At 44.7% G+C, this 20,956-nt stretch overlaps 1 protein-coding gene across 1 annotated transcript in view; it reads right to left on the bottom strand.

Moving 5' to 3' along the window:
- Positions 1–20,956, bottom strand: part of SPATA6 (spermatogenesis associated 6) — a 145,863-nt gene that overhangs the window by 107,961 nt on the left and 16,946 nt on the right. Inside the window, exons 3-5 of the mRNA XM_073593579.1 lie at positions 16,054–16,123; positions 9,791–10,006; positions 3,127–3,199 (exon numbers count right to left, since the gene is read on the bottom strand). Coding sequence (XP_073449680.1) covers positions 3,127–3,199; positions 9,791–10,006; positions 16,054–16,065 — 301 coding nt within the window. The 5' untranslated portion in view covers positions 16,066–16,123. The remainder of the gene's footprint in view (positions 1–3,126; positions 3,200–9,790; positions 10,007–16,053; positions 16,124–20,956) is intronic.

Below are 20,956 nucleotides of genomic sequence, written 5' to 3'. Positions count from 1 at the left end.
GTACCTGTCACAGTCCATATGAGTACCAGAGTACCTGTCACAGTCCATATGAGTACCTCTCACAGTTCATATGAGTACCGAATATCTGAGTACCTGTCACCGCCCTTCAGAGTACCTGAATACCAGTCACCAGCCTATCAGAGTACCCGAGTACCTATCTGTAGCCCATCGGAGTACCTGAATACCAGTCACCAGCCCATCAGAGTACCCGAGTCCCTGTCACCAGCCCATCAGAGTACCCGAGTCCCTGTCACCAGCCCATCAGAGTACCCGAGTCCCTGTCACCAGCCCATCAGAGTACCCGAGTCCCTGTCACCAGCCCATCAGAGTACCCGAGTCCCTGTCACCAGCCCATCAGAGTACCCGAGTCCCTGTCACCAGCCCATCAGAGTACCCGAGTCCCTGTCACCAGCCCATCAGAGTACCCGAGTCCCTGTCACCAGCCCATCAGAGTACCCGAGTCCCTGTCACCAGCCCATCAGAGTACCCGATTCCCTGTCACCAGCCCATCAGAGTACCCGAGTCCCTGTCACCAGCCCATCAGAGTACCCGAGTCCCTGTCACCAGCCCATCAGAGTACCCGAGTCCCTGTCACCAGCCCATCAGAGTACCCGAGTCCCTGTCACCAGCCCATCAGAGTACCCGTGTCCCTGTCACCAGCCCATCAGAGTACCCGAGTCCCTGTCACCAGCCCATCAGAGTACCCGAGTCCCTGTCACCAGCCCATCAGAGTACCCGAGTCCCTGTCACCAGCCCATCAGAGTACCCGAGTCCCTGTCACCAGCCCATCAGAGTACCCGAGTACCTGTCACCAGGCCATCAGAGTAACCGAGTACCTGTCACCAGCCCATCAGAGTACCCGAGTACCTGTCACCAGGCCATCAGAGTACCCGAGTACCTGTCACCAGCCCATCAGAGTACCCGAGTACCTGTCACCAGCCCATCAGAGTACCCGAGTACCCATCACCAGCCCATCAGAGTACCCGAATACCCGTCACCAGCCCATCAGAGTACCCAAGTACCTGTCACCAGCCCATCAGAGTACCCGAGTACCTGTCACCAGCCCATCAGAGTAACCAAGTACCTGTCACCAGCCCACCAGAGTAACAGAGTACCTGTCACCAGCCCATCAGAGTAACCAAGAACCTGTCACCAGCCCATCAGAGTAACTGCATACCTGTCTGCAGCTCATCAAGTTACCCGAGTACCTGTCTCCAGCCCATCAGAGTACCTGAATACCTATCTGCAGCCCATCAGAGTACCCGAGCACCTATCTGCAGCCCATGCCTCAGAATATACATTGGGGGGTTTGCTTTCCAAAATGGGGTCATTTTGTGGGTAATTCCACTGTCCTGGTGCTCAAGGACCTTCAAAACTGTGATAGGTAGGAATGAAATGAGGTATGTAATTTATGCTCCTAGAACGCCTGAAGGTACTACTTCAATGTTGGGCCCCTGTATGTGGCCAGGCTATGTAAAAGTCTCACACATGTGGTATCGCCATACTCGGGAAGAGTAGCAGAATGTATTTTGGGGTGTAATATTTGCTATATACATGCTATGTGTTAGAAATATCTTATAAATTGACAACTTTGTGTAAAAATAATGCGTTTTAATTTTTTTTCCACATTTTCCAAAAACTTCTGGAAAAAATAAACCGTTCAAAAGACTCATTATGCCTCATAGATTATACGTTGGGGTGTTTGCTTTCCAAAATGGGGTCATTTTGTGGGCAATTCCATTGTCCTGGGGCTCCAGGGCCTTCAAAAGTGTAATAGGTGGTTGAGAAATGAGATGTATCATTTATGCTCGTAGAACGCCTGAAGGTGCTACTTCAATGTTGGGCCTTTGTATGTGGCCACGCTGTGTAAAAGTCTCACCATGGTATCGTCGTACTCGGAAACAGTAGAAGAATGTATTTTGAGGTGTAATTTGTTGTATGCATATGCTGTGTGTGAGAAATAACCTGATAATATGACAATTTTGTAAAAAAAAAATCTTCATTTTGCAAAGAATTGTGGGAAAAAATGACAACTTAAAAAATCTCACCATGCTACTTACTTAATACCTTGCAATGTCTACTTTCTAAAAAGGGGTCATTTTAGGGGTATTTGACTTGTTAGTGTCTCAAGAAATGAGATTCACCTGATGTACTGAAGGCCTGATCAGATGTGATCAATTTTCAGTGATTGGCACCTTAGTTTGTAGACTCTATAACTTTCACAAAGACCAAATAATATACACTAATTTTAGTTATTTTTACCAAAGATATGTAGCAGTATAAATTTTGGCAAAAATTTATGAAGAAAAATTACTAATTAGCAAAATTTTATGGCAGAAACAAAGAAAAAGGCATTTTTTCACAAAATTTACGGTCGTTTTTTTATTTATAGTACAAAAAATTAAAAACCCACTAGTGATTAAATACCACCAAAAGAAAGCTCTATTTGTGTGGGAAAAAGACAAAATTTCATATGGTTACAGTGTTGCGCTGAAAACTGAAAATTGGTCTGGGCAGGAAGGGGGTGTAAGTGCACTGTATTGAGGTGGTTAAAGTTCATGTGCGTGTACATGCACGTGTCCCAATACTTTTGACAATATATTGTATGTAACGTTTTATTAACACATGTCAAAATTGCTAAATTGTGCTTAGGCATTTAGATTTGTTTTAGCCTTAGGTGTGAAGGGGTTAATCTTGGTATGCTTTGTATATTTCTTGGAATCAGCTTCCTGTAATAAAGACCGGTCACTGCTGCTCTCTGTCTTATGGTGCAGGGTTACTGGTCTTGTCTCCACCCCCTCCTGTAGTTTTCTGTAGTGCATGGAGCTGCTGGGTCCCTCCTAAAGCTCTCCTTACTGTAAAGGCTTTGTGCATCCCAGTGATGTCAGCATTACTTTAACAGATTCAGTTTTGATTTGCAAAGGCATTTGGTGCACACAAATTTGACTTATATCCTTTGTTGATATTGAGAATTATATATAAAGGAGGGTTTTGTGCTTGGAGTTTAGCTTTAATGACACGATTCATTTAAGGGACATTTCAATCACAACATTGCCTGTAAGGCAGTTTGTGTTACACGTATTACACAGCAAAAACATTTCCAGGTGGCAGAATGCTGTTACTTACCATTGTGACCCCTGGAGCATTCTCTGGTAGAACATAACAGCATAGATGTGTCAGGTGATTGACTTGTCTCCATCTGCAACAAAGACGCAACATAAAAGAATTCTGTTCAAGAGAACTAATTTTCTGTAGAGTTAGCAGTAAAAGCTACTTTTGAAAAATAATCTCTTAGTATTATCATCTCATTTTCTGAACCTAGGGGGTGCAGCATATATGCAGATTAGCTGTATCGCTGAAACAGAACCCACAAGAGAAATATGGAAGCTATCATTGCTGATTTGCCACTGAAAATGGCAGTTGCCTGTCTGTGATGGCAAAGCCGGTGATTTCACTGCTTTCTGAGCCACTGGCCTGGAACAAGTGTGCAATTCATGAGTTCTTATTTTCCATCTATCTGCATCTATTAAAAAGAGGAACTGAACTGTGAAAGTTGTGCCCAAGTCTAGCAGAGGGCAAACGACTGGTCAACAGTATGGCCAGGGTCTCTCTACTGCTGGCCTTTAAAGGACGGCATAATATGCATTGTGTTTCTGTGTGAAGGCAGCCATGTTGGTAGAGGAGCAGGGCTTTTCTTCCTCGTGTAAAAGCCACCCTCCCGCCCTCCTTCCAGATGACTGGTAATCAAACGACTGATGAGGGAATAGTCAAACGACTGATGACGAAATAATCAAAAAACAGGTTCAGAAAGACCAAGATCTACAGAGTGGATGAACTAAAGATAGGTCTGCAGGTCCTCAGATACAGCTTCCTTTTCAGCATGGTGAAGTAGAATAGTGGCATCACAAAATTCACTGTAAATCTTGTGAGACTAGCAAGTCAGAGGCACAGTGTCTAAAACCCAGTACACACTGCAAGTTTTTTTTGTTCAACCCAGTGAGTTAAATGAAAAACTGGCAGATTGCCATACCAACACAAGCGATGTTGGTGCGGCAATCTCTTTCACTGTGCTATTGTATTCTGACAAGGGAACTCCCCTCCGGGACTCCATATCCCCCCCTTCCTCCAGAATACACTGGTTGGCACTAGCGCTGATCAGAGATGATGGTTTTCCACCATGTCTTTTCGTCAAAAGCCGGTCGTCAGACTGCTATACACACTGACCAAAAGTCGGGACAGTATGTTCCCAACTTTACATGATCTCACATTATAAGGCTATAAGGCTCAACACACAGGAAGTGCTCTGTTTTTTAGGCTCCATTCACACTAGTGCGACTTGTCATGCAGACACAAAGTTGCTTGACTAGTCGCAGCCTATTGATTTATTTTTTATAATAAACTTTATTGAGATTTTCAAAATATTACAATACAATCAAGGGTGCAAGTGAGTAGGGTCAGGGTCTCTCACAACTTGTTAAGGTCAACAGAACATCATATGAATACCTCATTGTACTGTAAGGAAACATATTAAATATGTAAAGAAAATCAGAGGGGATGGTCTGAGATCGAAGTTACTGGTGCCCTGAGAAGGTGAAATATGGGGGGGGGGGGGTCCATAAGGCAAACTGTAGTAAAACACAGAGCCAGGAGAAGAGAAACTCTTGGCTGGCAATGGTTATATGGGGGGTGGAATTAAAGATTAGAGCTAGGTGTATAGATTGAGATTAGGTGTTGGAGACATGGATGAACTGGAATAAGCGTGGAGAGGGAGGTGGGAGGAGAAAAAACACTCCCCTGTTCATTTTTCACTAAGGGGAGGGGGGGCACACCCCAACCAGCAGCCCATTGATTTTAAACACTTAAGCCCCGGAAGGATTTACCCCCTTAATGACCAGGCAATTTTTGCGATACGTCGCTTTAACTAACAATTGCACGGTTGTGCGACATTGTACCCAAAAAAAATTGATGTCCTTTTTTTCCACACAAATAGAGCTTTCTTTTGATCACCTCTGCGGTTTTTACTTTTTGCGCTCTAAACAAAAAAATACTGTCAATTTTGGAAAAAAACTCTATTTTTTACTTTCTGTTATAATACATATCCAAAAAAGAAAAAAAAAAAAAAAGAAAAAAACAAATGTACCGTATTTATCGGCGTATAACACGCACCGGCGTATAACACGCACCTCAATTTAGGAGGGAATTTTAAGGAAAAAAAACTTTTAGGAGGGAAGTTGAAGGGAAAAAAACTTACATTTAAATGCCCATCATTGCAGCCTTCTCAGTGCAGCCTTGTCAGTGCAACCATGTCAGTGCAACCATGTCAGTGCAACCATGTCAGTGCAACCATGTCAGTGCAACCATGTCAGTGCAACCATGTCAGTGCAACCATGTCAGTGCAACCATGTCAGTGCAACCATGTCAGTGCAGCCTTGCCAGTGCAGCCTTGCCAGTGCAGCCTTGCCAGTGCAGCCTTGCCAGTGCAGCCATGCCAGTGCAGCCATGCCAGTGCAGCCATGCCAGTGCAGCCATGCCAGTGCAGCCATGTCAGTGCAGCCATGTCAGTGCAGCCTTGCCAGTGCAGCCATGTCAGTGCAGCCTTGTCAGTGCAGCCATGTCAGTGCAGCCATGTCAGTGCAGCCATGTCAGTGCAGCCATGTCAGTGCAGCCTTCCCCAGTGTCCAGTCCAGCCTTGCCCCAGTCCAGCCTTGCCCCAGTGCAGTCTTGCTGAAGCCTCTGAGCTTCAAAATCGCAGACCGCGATTTGAAAATGGCGCCGCCGGCGCCGAAATACACAGAGCCGGTCCTCGGCTCTTCTCGGCGGCTCTCGTTTACTTTCGGTTCCACTCGGACGGTGAGCGGAGCTATCCGAAACTAGCTGAGTATACTCGGCTAGGTTCGGGCGGCGCTCGAGTGAAACTGAAAGCCGCCGAGAAGAGCCGAGGACCGGCACTGTGTATTTCGGCGCCGGCGGCGCCATTTTCAAATCGCGGTCAGCGATTTTTTCGTTCTGACAGGTCAGGATCGCAGGGGATCGGCGTATAACATGCACCCGCGATTTTCCCCTGATTTTAAGGGGAAAAAAGTGCGTGTTATACGCCGATAAATACGGTATTCATCAGTTTAGGCCAATATATATTCTTCTACACATGGAATCCACTGAACCCGCGGGCGCGAGCCATGCCACGCCACATGCACGGATCGACGTACAGGTATGTTGCTTTGAGCAGCTGAGCCGCCTTGCTGCAGTATATACAGTGGGGATCGAAAGTTTGGGCACCCCAGGTAAAAATGTGTATTAATGTGCATAACGAAGCCAAGGAAAGATGGAAAAATCTCCAAACTGCATCAAATTACAGATTAGACATTCTTATATGTCAAAAAAAAAGTTAGATTTTATTTCCATCATTTACACTTTCAAAATTACAGAAAACAAAAAAATGGCGTCTGCAAAAGTTTGGGCACGCTGCAGAATTTATAGCATGCACTGCCCCCTTTGCAAAGCTGAGACCTGCCAGCGTCATGGATTGTTCTCAGTCATCGTCTGGGAAGACCAGGTGATGTCAATCTCAAAGGTTTTAAATGGCCAGACTCATCTGACCTTGCCCCAACAATCAGCACCATGGGTTCTTCTAAGCAGTTGTCTAGAAAACTGAAACTGAAAATAGTTGACGCTCACAAAGCTGGAGAGGGCTATAAGAAGATAGCAAAGCGTTTTCAGATGTCAATATCCTCTGTCCGGAATGTAATTAAGAAATGGCAGTCATCAGGAACAGTGGAAGTTAAAGCAAGATCTGGAAGACCAAGAAAAATATCAGACAGAACAGCTCGCAGGATTGTGAGAAAAGCAATTCAAAACCCACGTTTGACTGCACGATCCATCAAGAAAGATCTGGCAGACACTGGAGTTGTGGTACACTATTCTACTATAAAGAGATACTTGTACAAATATGGTCTTCATGGAAGAGTCATCAGAAGAAAACCTCTTCTCTGTCCTCACCACAAAAAATCAGCATTTGAACTTTGCAAATGAACATATAGACAAGCCTGAGGCATTTTGGAAACAAGTTCTGTGGACCGATGAGGTAAATATAGAACTTTTTGGCCGGAATGAGCAAAGGTATGTTTGGAGAACAAAGGGCACAGAATTTAATGAAAAGAACCTCTGTCCAACTGTTAAGCATGGGAGTGGATTAATCATGCTTTGGGGTTGTATTGCAGCCAGTGGCACAGGGAACATTTCACGAGTAGAAGGAAAAATGGATTCAATAAAATTTCAGCAAATTTTGGATGGTAACTTGATGCCATCTGTGAAAAAGCTGAAGTTAAAGAGAGGATGGCTTCTACAAATTGATAATGATCCTAAACACACCTCAAAATCCACGGGGGATTACATCAAGAGGCGTAAACTGAAGGTTTTGCCATGGCCTTCACAATCTCCTGACCTAAACATTATTGAAAATCTATGGATAGACCTTAATAGAGCAGTGCGTGACAGACAGCCCAGAAATCTCAAAGAACTGGAAGACTTTTGTAAGGAAGAATGGGCAAAGATACCTCAAACAAGAATGGAAAGACTCTTGGCTGGCTACAAAAAGTGTTTACAAGCTGTGATACTTGCCAAAGGGGGCAGTACAAGATATTAACTCTGCAGGGTGCCCAAACTTTTGCAGACGCCATTTTTTTGTTTTCTGTAATTTTGAAAGTGTAAATGATGGAAATAAAATCTAACTTTTTTTGACATATTATAAGAATGTCTAATCTGTAATTTGATGCCATTTGGAGATTTTTCCATCTTTCCTTGGCTTCGTTATGCACATTAATACACATTTTTACCTGGGGTGCCCAAACTTTCGATCCCCACTGTATGCGGAAGGCGGTCGGCAAGTGGTTAATGGCACCAGTTCCAATCTATGCAACTTTGAAAAGGTCCCTGCACTACTTTAATGCAACTTTCTTGTGACTTGAGTGCCAGAGAGCTTAAAGTAGCATGAAAGTCATATCAAAGTCACACTTCAAAATCGCACTTGGAGTTGCACTAGTGTGAACCGAACCTTAAGATGAAGGAATGTAAGACCAAAGGTAAATCTTTCAGGGGACACTTTAGCACAACTAACATTTCTAGAATTTCAGTTGACATATCCAAGAGTGCTGATAACAATGACAAAGATCTTCTGTTAAAAGAGAGGTATGGGTTTGGGGGTTTCCCCCCCCATCATAGTTACCTAGGTGGATGCAGCATCGGACCAATGCTGCATCTGTCCCCCTGGCGCCTCTGCACTGAGAACCGAGCGATCGAACACCGCCGATGGCTCGGTTCACACAGCTCCCCGAGCAGAGAGCTGCTAACGGTTAATCAGCATCTCTCCACTCTGAGCTGTGGAGGGGTGAGGAGCGTCCGTCTCAGACTCTCAGCGGCTTGCTGAGAGACTAAGATGGGTGTCAGTCCAGGCACCTGGCGGATCCCAACTTCCATTGTCGCGATGACGCGTGCCTGGACTGATTCCTGTGATGGACTTCAGTTCGCTCTCTGAAAACTGGTCACAGGAGTGCAAAACGAATTGCACTCCTGTGACCCATAGGAGAAGCCCAGCCAAACGAGCTTAGGCTGAACTCCTTTAGATCATCCTATAAAGTTTAATTTACATAACACACTAGGTATTACGTCTTGGCACTGTTATGTTGACTGAACACATGACAAAAGCTGGAATGCCCTTCAATAACTGGGTTTTTAGCTTTCATTTTTTCGACTCCACCTTAGGCCTAATTCACACCGGCATTTAAAGCAGGCGTTTGAGGGGTGTTTTATCAAAACATGAAGCGTTAGCGTCGCTTCGCTTCAAAATTGAAGCCTTGTGTCAAGTTTAAAAGGAGTTAAAGCACTTCCATTCAAATCTGTGGTAAGACACTGCAACCACACCGGTGGCAGTGCAGTAGTAAATTACAGCTAATAATTGGCATTTGTGGTGCGGATTTAGCACACCAAAAATGTATGTCAATAATAATGCAAACACAAATAAGGCGTTTCGGGGAGCTTTTTTTAATGCTCACTAAAGCAGAGCTCCACCCAAAAGGGGAAGCTCTGGTTGTTCGCACCCCCCCCCCCCTCCACTGCCACATTTGGGCGGGGGGAGTGAGTACCTGGTTTTGACAGGTACCTGGTTTTGATCACTCCCACTTCCTGGTTAGATCGGCACATGGCAATCTATGTCATGTCCGGCCCCTCCTCCTTCCCTCTGCTGCCTTCTGGGACATGTGTGTGACCCAGAAGACGGTGGGATCATTCAGAAAGCACAGTGCGACTTGCGCTGTCGGAAACCGGCTGTGAAGCCTGAAGGCTTCACTGCTGGGTTCCCTTACATGCAATGCTGGCGCCTGCACACGAAGCCGATGGACGAATCGGCTTAGGGTGCTGACATCGCGGGATCCCTGAACAGGAGGGTGTCCTTATATTAAAAGTTAGCAGCTACAGTATTTGTAGCTCCTTGACTTTTTTTTTCCCCCAGACTGGAACTCTGCTTTAAAACGCACCTATTAACGCGCATTAACGCTATAGGTGCGTTTGATAAGCGTCAGTATTTTGAGCAAATGTGAACAAGCCCTTAGAGGAAGAGGTATTTGCTATGGACAACACAGTTTATTCTGGTTTACAGAAAGCAGTTCTGTTGTTACCGATATCTTACTCTTGCAATATACTGTATATACTACAGTGGAAACTGTTAACACATACCTATAATTTTAATAGGACAAGAACATGAAGATGAAAAAACATGAACAGAAAATACTCCACCTACATGTCTGACTACAAAGGGGGGCTTGTCCTCTGTCTCTTTCTTGAATGTATAAGGTCCTAGGTTGAACTGGGTCAGTCTTTGTTTGGAGTCCTCAGATAACTCACACATGCGCCGGTATGTGTAGGGTGATGGTGAGCGGGATTTAGATGCAATAGTAGGTTGTTCGTATCTTCTGGATGTCCTGAAGGAGGCACTTTTACGGACAGGTGTAGAAAACTGTAATTAAAAAAATACAAGAATCATCATACATCTTACTGCTGCAAAGTTCTGGGGTCACAGGGAATCAAGGCATACCATCCAGGTAAACAGTTAAATACACAGTTGGAATACATGTATGTGTACGGTTTTGCCTTCAAAAGGATTTGTAGTTCTCTTCAGCTGATCTTGTGATCCACATTGCCTTCTCATGCAGCATTGCAGGCAAGTGACACCCTTACCTTCTGTTTCAGGTTTGCAGCTATCCTGTGTCATCACTCTGCCTCCAGACTGCTAATTTGGCAAGAAATCGGCATCATGCCTTCAGTCTGATATACAGTAGGTGACTGCGATATTGTGTCAATCTCGCCGTTGTTATCGGCGAGATTTGACACCTGCGAGCCCCGTCGCGGGAGCCAGTACCGAGCTCATCGGGAAAGGAAAAAAAAAATTCCCTTCCCCGATGAGCGACACGCATTGCTGACAGCTGTCTGGTATGAATCATGAAGGGGAACACCGCGCCAAATTTTAAATAAAAAACCGGCATGTGTTCCCCTCCAGGAGCATAACAGGCCCCTCAGTCTGGTATGGATTATAAGGGAAACCCCCTACGCAGAAAAATCGTCATGTGGGTACCCCCAAAATCCATACCAGACCCTTATCCAAGCACGCAGCCCGGCCGGTCAGGAAAGGGGGTGGGGACGAGCGAGCCCCCCCCCCCCCCCCCCGAACTGTACCAGGCCGCATGCCCTCAACATGGGGGGGGGCCCCTGCGCCGTCTTTTCCACTCTTCTCTTCTTCCGATGTTGACACGACGGTTTTTTATTTAAAATTTGGCGCGGCGTTCCTCTTCATGATTCATACCAGACAGCTGTCAGCAATGCATGTCGCTCATCGGGAAAGGAAAAAACACATTTTTCCTTTCCCGATGAACGAGCCAGCGCGAGATGCACAGTACCCTATTGCCGAGAACCAGCGCGATGGGATCGCGCTGGAAACACAATCTCGCGGTCAGGTACTGTAGCACCCTCCTAGTTTAGAGTAGGCTGCTAGGTAAATTTAGTTAGCTCATCTGTAAGTAGAGGAGCAGGGGTTTATTGCTTTGGGCTGTTCAGTGTCTCACAGTAGTAGGAGGGAGGACAGTACAAGCAGCCTTAATATTTATGGTTCTCCAGCCAATTCCTGGGGAAGAGTGCCCAGTTGGTGGAGGGAGAGCACAATAAACTTTCCGAGGCCTGGCAGCCAAGGTGCAGTGTTTGAGGGGTCCAGCCTCCCGAAAGAGACCCCTGTGCTGGGTGCTCTGGGAGAGAGAGGAGAGAGGAGAGAGAGATAGTGAGAGATAGTGTAAGATAGTGTCATCACCCCAATTCTTCTTTATGGCAGTGAAGTTTGGGGTCCTGTCACCTACCCAGACCAATCCAAATGGGACCCCAGCCCAACAGAAATATTCCATCTGGAATTCTGCAAGCACCTCCTCCAAGTCCATCAGAGCACCTCCAACAGTGCTTGCCGGTCTGAGTTGGGCAGATTTCCCTTACTTCTTGCAGTACAGAAGAGGGCGCTATCATACTGGGACCACCTACAAAACAGCAGTCCCAACTCATACCACCATAAAGCCTTACTGAACAGAAAAGACCAGTCCAAGCCGTGTGGCCTGCAACAACTCATCAACACCTTGTCTATCCCAAACTATCAACAATGCGGCCTGACAAAATCTCAAATAAAAAACAATCAATGACTCCAAAGAAAAACATGTTGGAGAATGGAGAAATGAGCTAACAAACTCCAAAAAACTGTTTACCAGTCATTGCAGAGAGACTACAAACTGGCCCCGTACCTGGAGGTGCTACAAGACCCCAAAGACAGACAGACCCTGAGCCTGTACAGACTGAGCACCCACAACCTGGAAATCAAATTAGGACGGCACAGGCAGACCTGCAAGGCCAGGGAGAGTAGACTGTGCCAGCAATGTGACCAGGGGGTCCTGGAGGATGAGGACCACTTCCTGCTACATTGCCCAAAGTACTCATCAGTGAGGGACACTCACTTCCAGAGACTCTCCACTCTCATCCCGGACTTCAATTCTATAGAAGAGAAGAGGAAACTCCAATTTCTACTGGGAGAAGAGGAGCCAACGGTAAAAATTGCTGCCCAATATGTGACAGCGTGTCACCGACTGAGAGGGACATGAAAGACTGAGGACTTATGCACATCCCCCTCTATATTAACCCCCCCCCCTCCTTTTTCTTATAGAAACCCAACTGCTTTGGCAATGCTAACATGTATGGAGAGAGAGAGAGCGAGAGAGCGAGAGAGAAGAGAGAGAGGAGAGAGAAGAGAGAGAGGAGAGAGAGGAGAGAGAGGAGAGAGAGAGAGAGAGAGCTTCAATACTCTGGGACTGAGTGGGCACTTAATCCTGCTACAAAGAGAAGTGACTGTGGGGTGCTTTTCCCTACAAGCCAGTGCACTGCAGCCAGGAGAAGTGCATTAGTGCTTAAGTGTGTCCTGTGCAGCCAGGAGCCGTGCAAGTCAACAAAGACAGTACAGTGCAGCCTGCATTTTTGTACAGAGTGGCTAGAAGCCTAGTAGGTCCTCAAATTCTACAGTTCTGGATATCCTATGCTGCCATCCCCATGCAAGTTTCTGTTAAAAAAAGAAAAACAAAAAAACACCTTAAAAAGAAACCCCTAACATGATTCTTGTCCTAGAGGAATAATCTTGAAAAATGTGCCTGGCTGTGTGTGCTGTGAGTGGGGGAAGTGGGCCCAATTGGCTGCCGTTTCTGTGGGCGTAACGCTATACTAGTAGGAAAGAGGGTGGACCAGGAAGCTGGTAAAGTTGAACCATGAAGAAGTAGAGTGATCTTCTTAGGTGTACAGTGTCGGAGGTGTGTAAATCACAAGACTGGCTGAACCATGACAGCACACTTTAGGATGTTAGGATTCCTACCCTGATACAATGTGTCATGGCAGCATTCAGGCAAAGATTAGGACACCTGGGGCCACCAGAGAAAATCTTCTATGTGATGGGGCTATTCCTTCCCTCTTTTCACTGAGATGACGGCCTGGGAATCATTCTCTTAGCTACGTGATCGTGTGATCTCAGCTGCAAGTGAGGGTGCAAGTTCAGGTCTCTTGGCCTTTCCCTTCAGTAGAGATTTGTATGCCTAGGCATGGACCAATAAGCAGTCCCAGAAATGTAAGTATTTCAGCCCTTCTATAATACTTTAAAGCAGAACTCCAAGAATGATCTGTATTGCATACTTATATTGATCCACCTTGGTACAAGGTAAATATATATATATATATATCTCATACCTGATGGGCCACTGGGGAAGCTGTAAATCACCTGGCGCTACAACAGCGATAGCCTCGATCTGAGTGCAGTACTGAGAGGCTTCCCTCTGCAAATGGACAACAGGGGGTGGAGTGCCGTCCATTGAGAGAGCCGTGCCGCGGCCTTGACACCTGCGCGCAATCAAGTGGCCGCAGCCTGCGAACCAGGAAGGATGACTGGGCAAAGATGGAAACCCTGTCAGCAGTGACAGCATGCCGCTGGAGGGCTTCATTCTAAGGTAAGTCTTTCATAATGTGGTAGTATAGTTGCATACTAGCACATTATGCTATTATTTTGCAGGGATTTTTTTTGGGGGGGGGGATTTTTGCAGTTTACTACCCCATTAGCATACATACAGTATCTCACAAAAGTGAGTACACCCCATCACATTTGTCTAAATATTTTATTACATCTTTTCATGTGACAACACTGAAGAAATGACACTTTGCTACAATGTAAAGTAGTGAGTGTACAGCTTGTATAACAGTGTAAATTTGCTGTCCTCTCAAAATAACTCAACACACAGCCATTAATGTCTAAACAACTGGCAACAAAAGTGAGTACACCCCAAGTGAAAATGTCCAAATTGGGCCCAATTAAGCCATTTTCCCTCCCCGGTGTCATGTGACTCATTAGTGTTACAAGGTCTCAGGTGTGAATGGAGAGCAGGTGTGTTAAACTTGGTGTTATCGCTCTCACTCTCTCATACTGGTCACTGGCAGTTCAACATGGCACATCATGGCAAAGAACTCTCTGAGGATCTGAAAAAGAATTGTTGCTCTACATAAAGATGGCCTAGGCCAGCCCTCAAATTTTCCACTCGCATTTCGCGAGTAGAAAACTATTTCTGGCAAGCGTGGGCTGCCTCGAAGCGGGGGTGTGGGGGGGGACAAGCATCCCCCGGCAGGCAAGATTGAATGGAAGCCGTTCTCCTAGCGATCGTCCAGGGGAAGAGATAGGGGAGGAAGAGGCGAGCCAGCCAGATCATCACAGAGCGGGGATTGCTCACTATAACAGCTTTCATTTGAATTGCCATTTTCTTGCGGTCACACACAGTCCCGCTTCCTGACCCAGAGCCTGTGACAGACAGACCGGCGTTCTGTCTATCATTGGCGCCGAGTCAGAAGGTGGAGCTGTCTGTGACCGCGAGCGGACGGCAATTCAAATTATTATTTTTATTTAAAGTACTTATATAGCGCCGTCAATTTACACTGCGCTTTACATATACATTGTACATTCACATCAGTCCCTACCCTCAAGGAGCTTACAATCTAAGGTCAAAATTTAACGCTTCATGTTTTGATAAAACACTCCTCAAACACCTGCTTTAAATGCCGGTGTGAATTAGGCCTAAGGTGGAGTCGATAAAATGAAACCTAAAAACCCAGTTATTGAAGGGCATTCCAGCTTTTGTCATGTTGTGTTCAGTCAACATAACAGTGCCAAAAGGTAATACCTATTGTGTTATGTAAATTAAACTTTATAGGATGAATTAAAGGAGAAGTTCAGCCTAAGCTCGTTTGGATGGGCGTCTCCTATGGTTCACAGGAGTGCAATTCATTTTGCACTCCTGTGACATAGTAAGGTTGAATAAAGACTACAGTCCACCCAGTTCAACCTGAGTGAGTGTGGGTGTGTGTCTACAATTGTCCCTATCCCTGTACATTGTGTCTCATTAGGATGCTCATCTATTATTTTTATTTATTTAAGGTACCCATATAGCGCCGTCAATTTATGCAGTGCTCCACACATATAATCGCACACCCACATCGGTCCCTACCCTCAAAGAGCCAACAATCCAAGGTCCCCAACTCACACCATATACCAGGGCCAATTTTGGACAGAAGCCAACTAACCTACCAGCATGTCTTTGGAGTGTGGGAGGAAACCGGAGTACCCGGAGGAAACCCACGCAGGCACAGGGAGAACATGCAAACTCCAGGCAGGTAGTGTCGTGGTTGGGATTCGAACCAGCGACCCTTTTTACTGCTAGGCGTGAGTGCTACCCACTACACCACTGTGTAGTGGGTAGCTTTTACAGCGGGCAATCCCCATTCTGTGATGATCGGGCTGCCCTCTCTCTTCCTCTGCACAGGTCACACTACAACGATGGTCACAGGCGAGGCTGCATTGGTGGGCACTATAAGCAAGCGAGTTGAAAATTTTGAGGGCTGAGGTATGAGATAGGCACACTTACATTGTGCAAAGCTGGATCAATATAAGTATGCAATACAGATAATTCTTGGAGCTCAGCTTTAATTATCTATTCCGGCGAGACTCTTAACATAGATTTATATTAACATTGGAGAACAGGTCCACTCCAATTATAAAAAGGTTTAGTTATGTTTGCATAAAGACTGCTTAGTGGATATTTTTATTACCCCTAACTGCTTCACCAAGTCACATATTTATCAATATGAATTGGAAATATTTAGAAGCAGCATGAAATGAAACAAGGGGATCACTAGAGTGCATACAGCTGACCACTTCTATTATATCAACGGAGTTCCAGTGTCTTTGCAATAAAAACACTTACTGTTAATTGAAGTCTAATTGAGCTGTCTGCTTTCTTTAGAGCAGAGGGATTTGTGGCAGTAACTTGTTGGCGGAAACAACAACAACAACAAAAAAAATAAGGATCATTTCTTATTTAATAGAAAAAGAGCTGCGGATATGGCTGCCTTTTACATAATGTCTTCTGTCATTAAACAAACAAGAACAAGATCTCTAACCTGTTTTTGCATTTTCCTTTCGTCGTCGGGTCACCGTTCAAGCGTACGGTTCTTTTTTTCCAACAAATCCCTGGAGGGGCCACAAAAAAACAATAATTAAACATCAAGGTCTAAAAGAAAAGGCTATCGCAGGTAAATGTCAGGCGGTGTAGCAAACTGGGGTTTAATTGTGAAGCATTCCCTTTGTAAGCTCCTGACTTTAATAAAGATAATTAAAAAAGACACGGGACTGCTAGGAAATGTCAAGCAGATAACATTTGCATTTCTGACGATTCAATTACAAGTGATTACATTGCTTTGTACAACAATTAAGAGATGACTTTTATTCCATTGGATTGTTTGGTTAGGAATGACGATTTTAAGTGGCGTTCCTGATAACCGTTTAAAACGCATTTCAAATAGAAGAGAAAAGCGAGTTTGAATGGGATTTGCAATCTAAATAACACATTGGTGTTGCTCACTGAAGAGCTAAAAATTAAGGCAAAAATCAGAAACTCAGTTTAAGCCAAATAGCTACCGGTATGTATATCCATTTCCAGACCAGGCCTTTTCGAGCACTTTTTGTTTACAATCAGTATTTTATGCTAGAAAACCCAAACACACACACATATATATATATACATATACACATACACACACACACATACACATATACATACATACATATACACACACACACAGAGGTCGTAAAAAGTCGACACACCTGTTAACCACTTAAAGAGGATTTCAAAAGAAAAAAAAAAATTTAAAAGTCAGCAGCTACAAATACTGCAGCTGCTGACTTTTAATTGGACACTTACCTGTCCCAGGGTCCAGCGATGCGGGGGATCAAAGCCCTGCTCGTCTTCCCCTCCGTTCGGCGGCGCCGGCATTGCAACTCTGGGCGCCGGGCTGTGGCTTCACAGCCGGGCACCCACTGCGCATGCGCGAGCAGCGCCACGTGCCATGATTTGCCGCTCAGTCATCTGGGACCTATAATGGGTCCCAGATGATTGACAAGAGGGACGGAGCAGAGCTGAGCCCTTCCAGTGCCGAGGGGAAGTGATGTCACCAGCCCAGGCACTGAAAGAGGCAGACTACGAGGGACCCCCTAGCAACAGGCATTTAGAGGTGAGTAAAAAAAAAAAAAATTTCCAAATGTTTTTTTTTTATTTTTAATTTTTTTTAGGCACATTCATGTATTTTCTTTTTTTGGGTGGAACACCACTTTAAGGACCGGAAGGATTTACCTCCTTAATGACCAGGCCATTTTTTGCGATACGGCACTTCGCCGCTTTAACCGACAATTGCGTGGTCGTGCGACGCTGTACCCTAACAAAATTTATGTCCATTTTTTTCCCATAAATAGAGCTTTCTTTTAGTGGTATTTTATCACCTCTGCGGTTTTTATTTTTTGAGCTATAAACAAAAAAGCAGCAACAATTTTGAAAAAAAAATTTTTTTTAAATTTTTACTATAATAAATATCCAAAAAAATTGTAAAACAAATTTCTTCATTAGTTTGCACAAAAGTTATAGCGTCTACAAAATAGGGAATAGATTTATGGCATTTTTATTATTTTTTTTTAATTTTTATTAGTAATGGCAGTAATCTGCGATTTTTTTTTTATCATGACTGCGACATTGCGGCGGACAGATCGGATACTTTTGACAATTTTTGGGACCACTGACATTTATACAGTGATCAGTGCTATAAAAATGCACTGATTACTGTGTAAATGACACTGGCAGGGAAGGGGTTAACCACTAGTAGTGATCAAGGGGGGGGGGGGGGGGGGGTGGACTGACTAGACTGACTAGAGGAAGAGAGAGTATAACTTCGGCGGCTGGTCTTAAAGTGGTTAAACTGTCAGGTTTCTGTGATGTGAAAAAATGAGACAAAGATGAATCATTTCAAAAGTTTTTCCACCTTTTATGTGACCCATAAACTGTGCAACTCAGTTGAACATCAAACTGAAATACTGTATTTTAGGTGGAGGGAATTCAAAATAAAAAAATAAAATATGGTTGCATAAATGTGTACACCCTGAAACTAATACTTTGTTGAAGCACCTTCTGATTTTATTACAGCACTCAGTCTTTTTGGTTCTGAGTCTATCACCATGGCACATCTTGACTTGGCAATATTTGCCCACTCTTCTTTGCAAAAACACTCCAAATCTGTCAGATTGGGAGGGCATCTCCTGTGTACAGCCCTCTTTAGACCACACCACTGATTTTCAATCGGATTCAGGTCTGGGCTCTGGCTGGGCCATTCCAAAACTTTAATCTTCTACTGGTGAAGCCATTCCTTTGTTGATTTGGATGTATGCTTTGGGTCGTTGTCATGCTGGAAGATGAAGTTCCTCTTCGTGTTCAGCTTTCTAGCAGAAGCCTGAAGATTTTGTGCCAATATTGACTGGTATTTGGAACTGTTAATAATTCCCTCTACCTTGACTAAGGCCCTTGTTCCAGCTGAAGAAAAACAGCCCCCAAGCATGATACTGCCACCACCATGCTTCACAATGGGTATGGTGTTCTTTTGGTGATGTGCAGTGTTTTTGCTATAACACATTTTCCCACATGCTTTTGGGAGACTTCAGATGCGTTTCTGCAAAATCTAGCCGGGCATGGACATTTTTCTTCGTAAGAAAAGGCTTCCGTCTTGCCACTGTACCCCATAGCCCAGACATATAAAGAATATGGAAGATTGTTGTCACCTGTACCACACAGCCAGTACTTGCCAGGTATTCCTGCAGCTCCTTTAATATTGCTGTAGGCCTCTTGGTAGCCTCCCTGATCAGTTTTCTTCTCGTCTTTTCATCAATTTTGGAGGGACGTCCAGTTCTTGGTAATGTCACTGTTGTGCCATATTTTCTTCACTCGATGATGTCTGTCTTCACTGTGTTCCATGGTATAATCTAATGCAGGGGTATCAAACTGGTGGCCCTCCAGCTGTTGCAGAACTACAAGTTTCATCATGCCTCTGCCTGAGGGAGTTATGCTTGTAGCTGTCAGCCTTGCAATGCCTCATGGGACTTGTAGTTTCACAACAGCTGGAGGGCCACCAGTTTGATCCCTGATCTAATGCCTTGGAAATTCTTTCGTACCCTTCGCCTGACTGATACCTTTTAACAATGAGATTCATCAGATGCTTTGGAAGCTCTCTGCGGACCATGGCTTTTGCTGTAGGATGCGACTAAGAAAATGTCAAAAAAGACCTACTAGAACAGCTGAACTTTATTTGGGGTTAATCAGAGGCCCTTTAAATAATGGCGGGTGTGTACTGACTCCTATTTAACATTAGTTTGAATGTGAGTGCTCAATTCTGAACACAGCTACATCCCCAGTTATAGAAGGGTGTGCACACTTATGCAACCACATTATTTTAGTTTTTTTGTTTTTATTCTCCCCCCCCTAAAATATTTCAGTTTGTTAAACACAATACATAACCCAACTGTGCGATACGCAGCCGGTTCCAGTATAAACCGAGCTTTACAGATGCAATTCATTTTAATGGCACCTAAAAGTGCGGTGCCGTTCTGCTGCAATTGTCATGCAACAAATCGCATTGCAATTGCGGTAAACCACATCACGCAAAGCTTGTCGCAGAAAGAAGCTTATGGTCCTTGTTTTGGGCAACAAGCTTCACATAATGCGGTTTCCAGCAATTGCAGCGTGATTTGTGACGCGACAATCGTGGCAGAGCTGCACCGTGTTTTTACGTGCCATTAAAATGAATAGCATCTGAAATTCACGTTGTGCTATTTGTCATTTTAGCAGTGTTTTGAAATCAAGGGCAGAATTGCGAGGATTCCGCCCACGATTCAAAATGCCCAGGTGTGAATGCAGCCTAATATGCGGCAAATGGAAAAGTGGAAAAGTGGGCTTCAACGCACAGCCACCGCACATATGTATCCTTGGTGTTCTTACATTGTGCACTGGGAGTGCACTCTCTGATAGCTCTCAGTCACAGGCTTATGATCAGGAGCCAGTGGGATGAGCTCCCTATCATGTGCTGTGGAAGTAAATAACTGCAGTCACACTATTGGGAAGCTGCTCCACCTCCCAGGATTAAAACCCATTTAAAGGACCCCCGCAGCTGTCAGGAGGGGGTTAAAGCTGAACTAAACCCATGAAATCAAATGTTTCACAAAACAGTTGCATTCAAGGCATGCTGTGAATCATAACTTTCACAGTTGCTTGTGCAACTGAACTGTCAAGCCACCAAATGGCTGATGTCATAACCACTTGCTTGGCTGTAAGGAATAAGAGGGTTTAGTCCCACTTTAAAGTGGTTGAAAACCCCATTCATGAAAGTTGAACTAAGCACATATATCTGCAGTGTTTACTTATTTCTCTCCAAAGCTCTAAGTGTCATTTCTCTCTGGTGCTCCATTCCTCTGTTATCAGCAGGAGTCATTTCTGACAAGTTCTCCGACACATGAGATAACATGAGCTGAAATTTGTGTCGGGGAGGGAGCTCAGAGGGAGATAAGCAGAGAGCTTGTCTATTCAGACTACAGCTCTGCACATTCCTTTGTTCCTCTGCCTATGTGCAAGGTGGGGGGGGTGTCCCTTTCCTCTAATCAGCTCTCACACAGTGTAAGTCCAGTCTCCACACCCAACCCCTATTTGCCAAGCTTATACTGGTCCTGCATTCTTCTGGAATTTAAAGAAGAACTATAGGCAAAACTTTTTTTTTTAATTTTGGATAGAGCAAGGGAGGGTTATGACCCATCAGATTTTCTTTCGCCATTTTTGTTCCATTGGGGAGATTCCCCTTCACTTCCTGTCCCATAGCCAAACAGGAAGTTAGCGGAAATCCCTGCAAATTAAGGGAATCCCTTGGGGACCCCCAGGTCACCTGAACTAGTATCCCCAATGGAAGATTTCCCCTCTATTACTGTTCTGGGGACTTTTAC

This window comes from Aquarana catesbeiana, linkage group LG07, assembly GCF_042186555.1.
Source record: "Aquarana catesbeiana isolate 2022-GZ linkage group LG07, ASM4218655v1, whole genome shotgun sequence".
NCBI classification, from domain to species: Eukaryota; Metazoa; Chordata; class Amphibia; order Anura; family Ranidae; genus Aquarana; species Aquarana catesbeiana.
The sequence above is the reverse complement of the archived record's forward strand: the minus strand, read 5'-3'. Positions and strand labels throughout refer to the sequence as shown.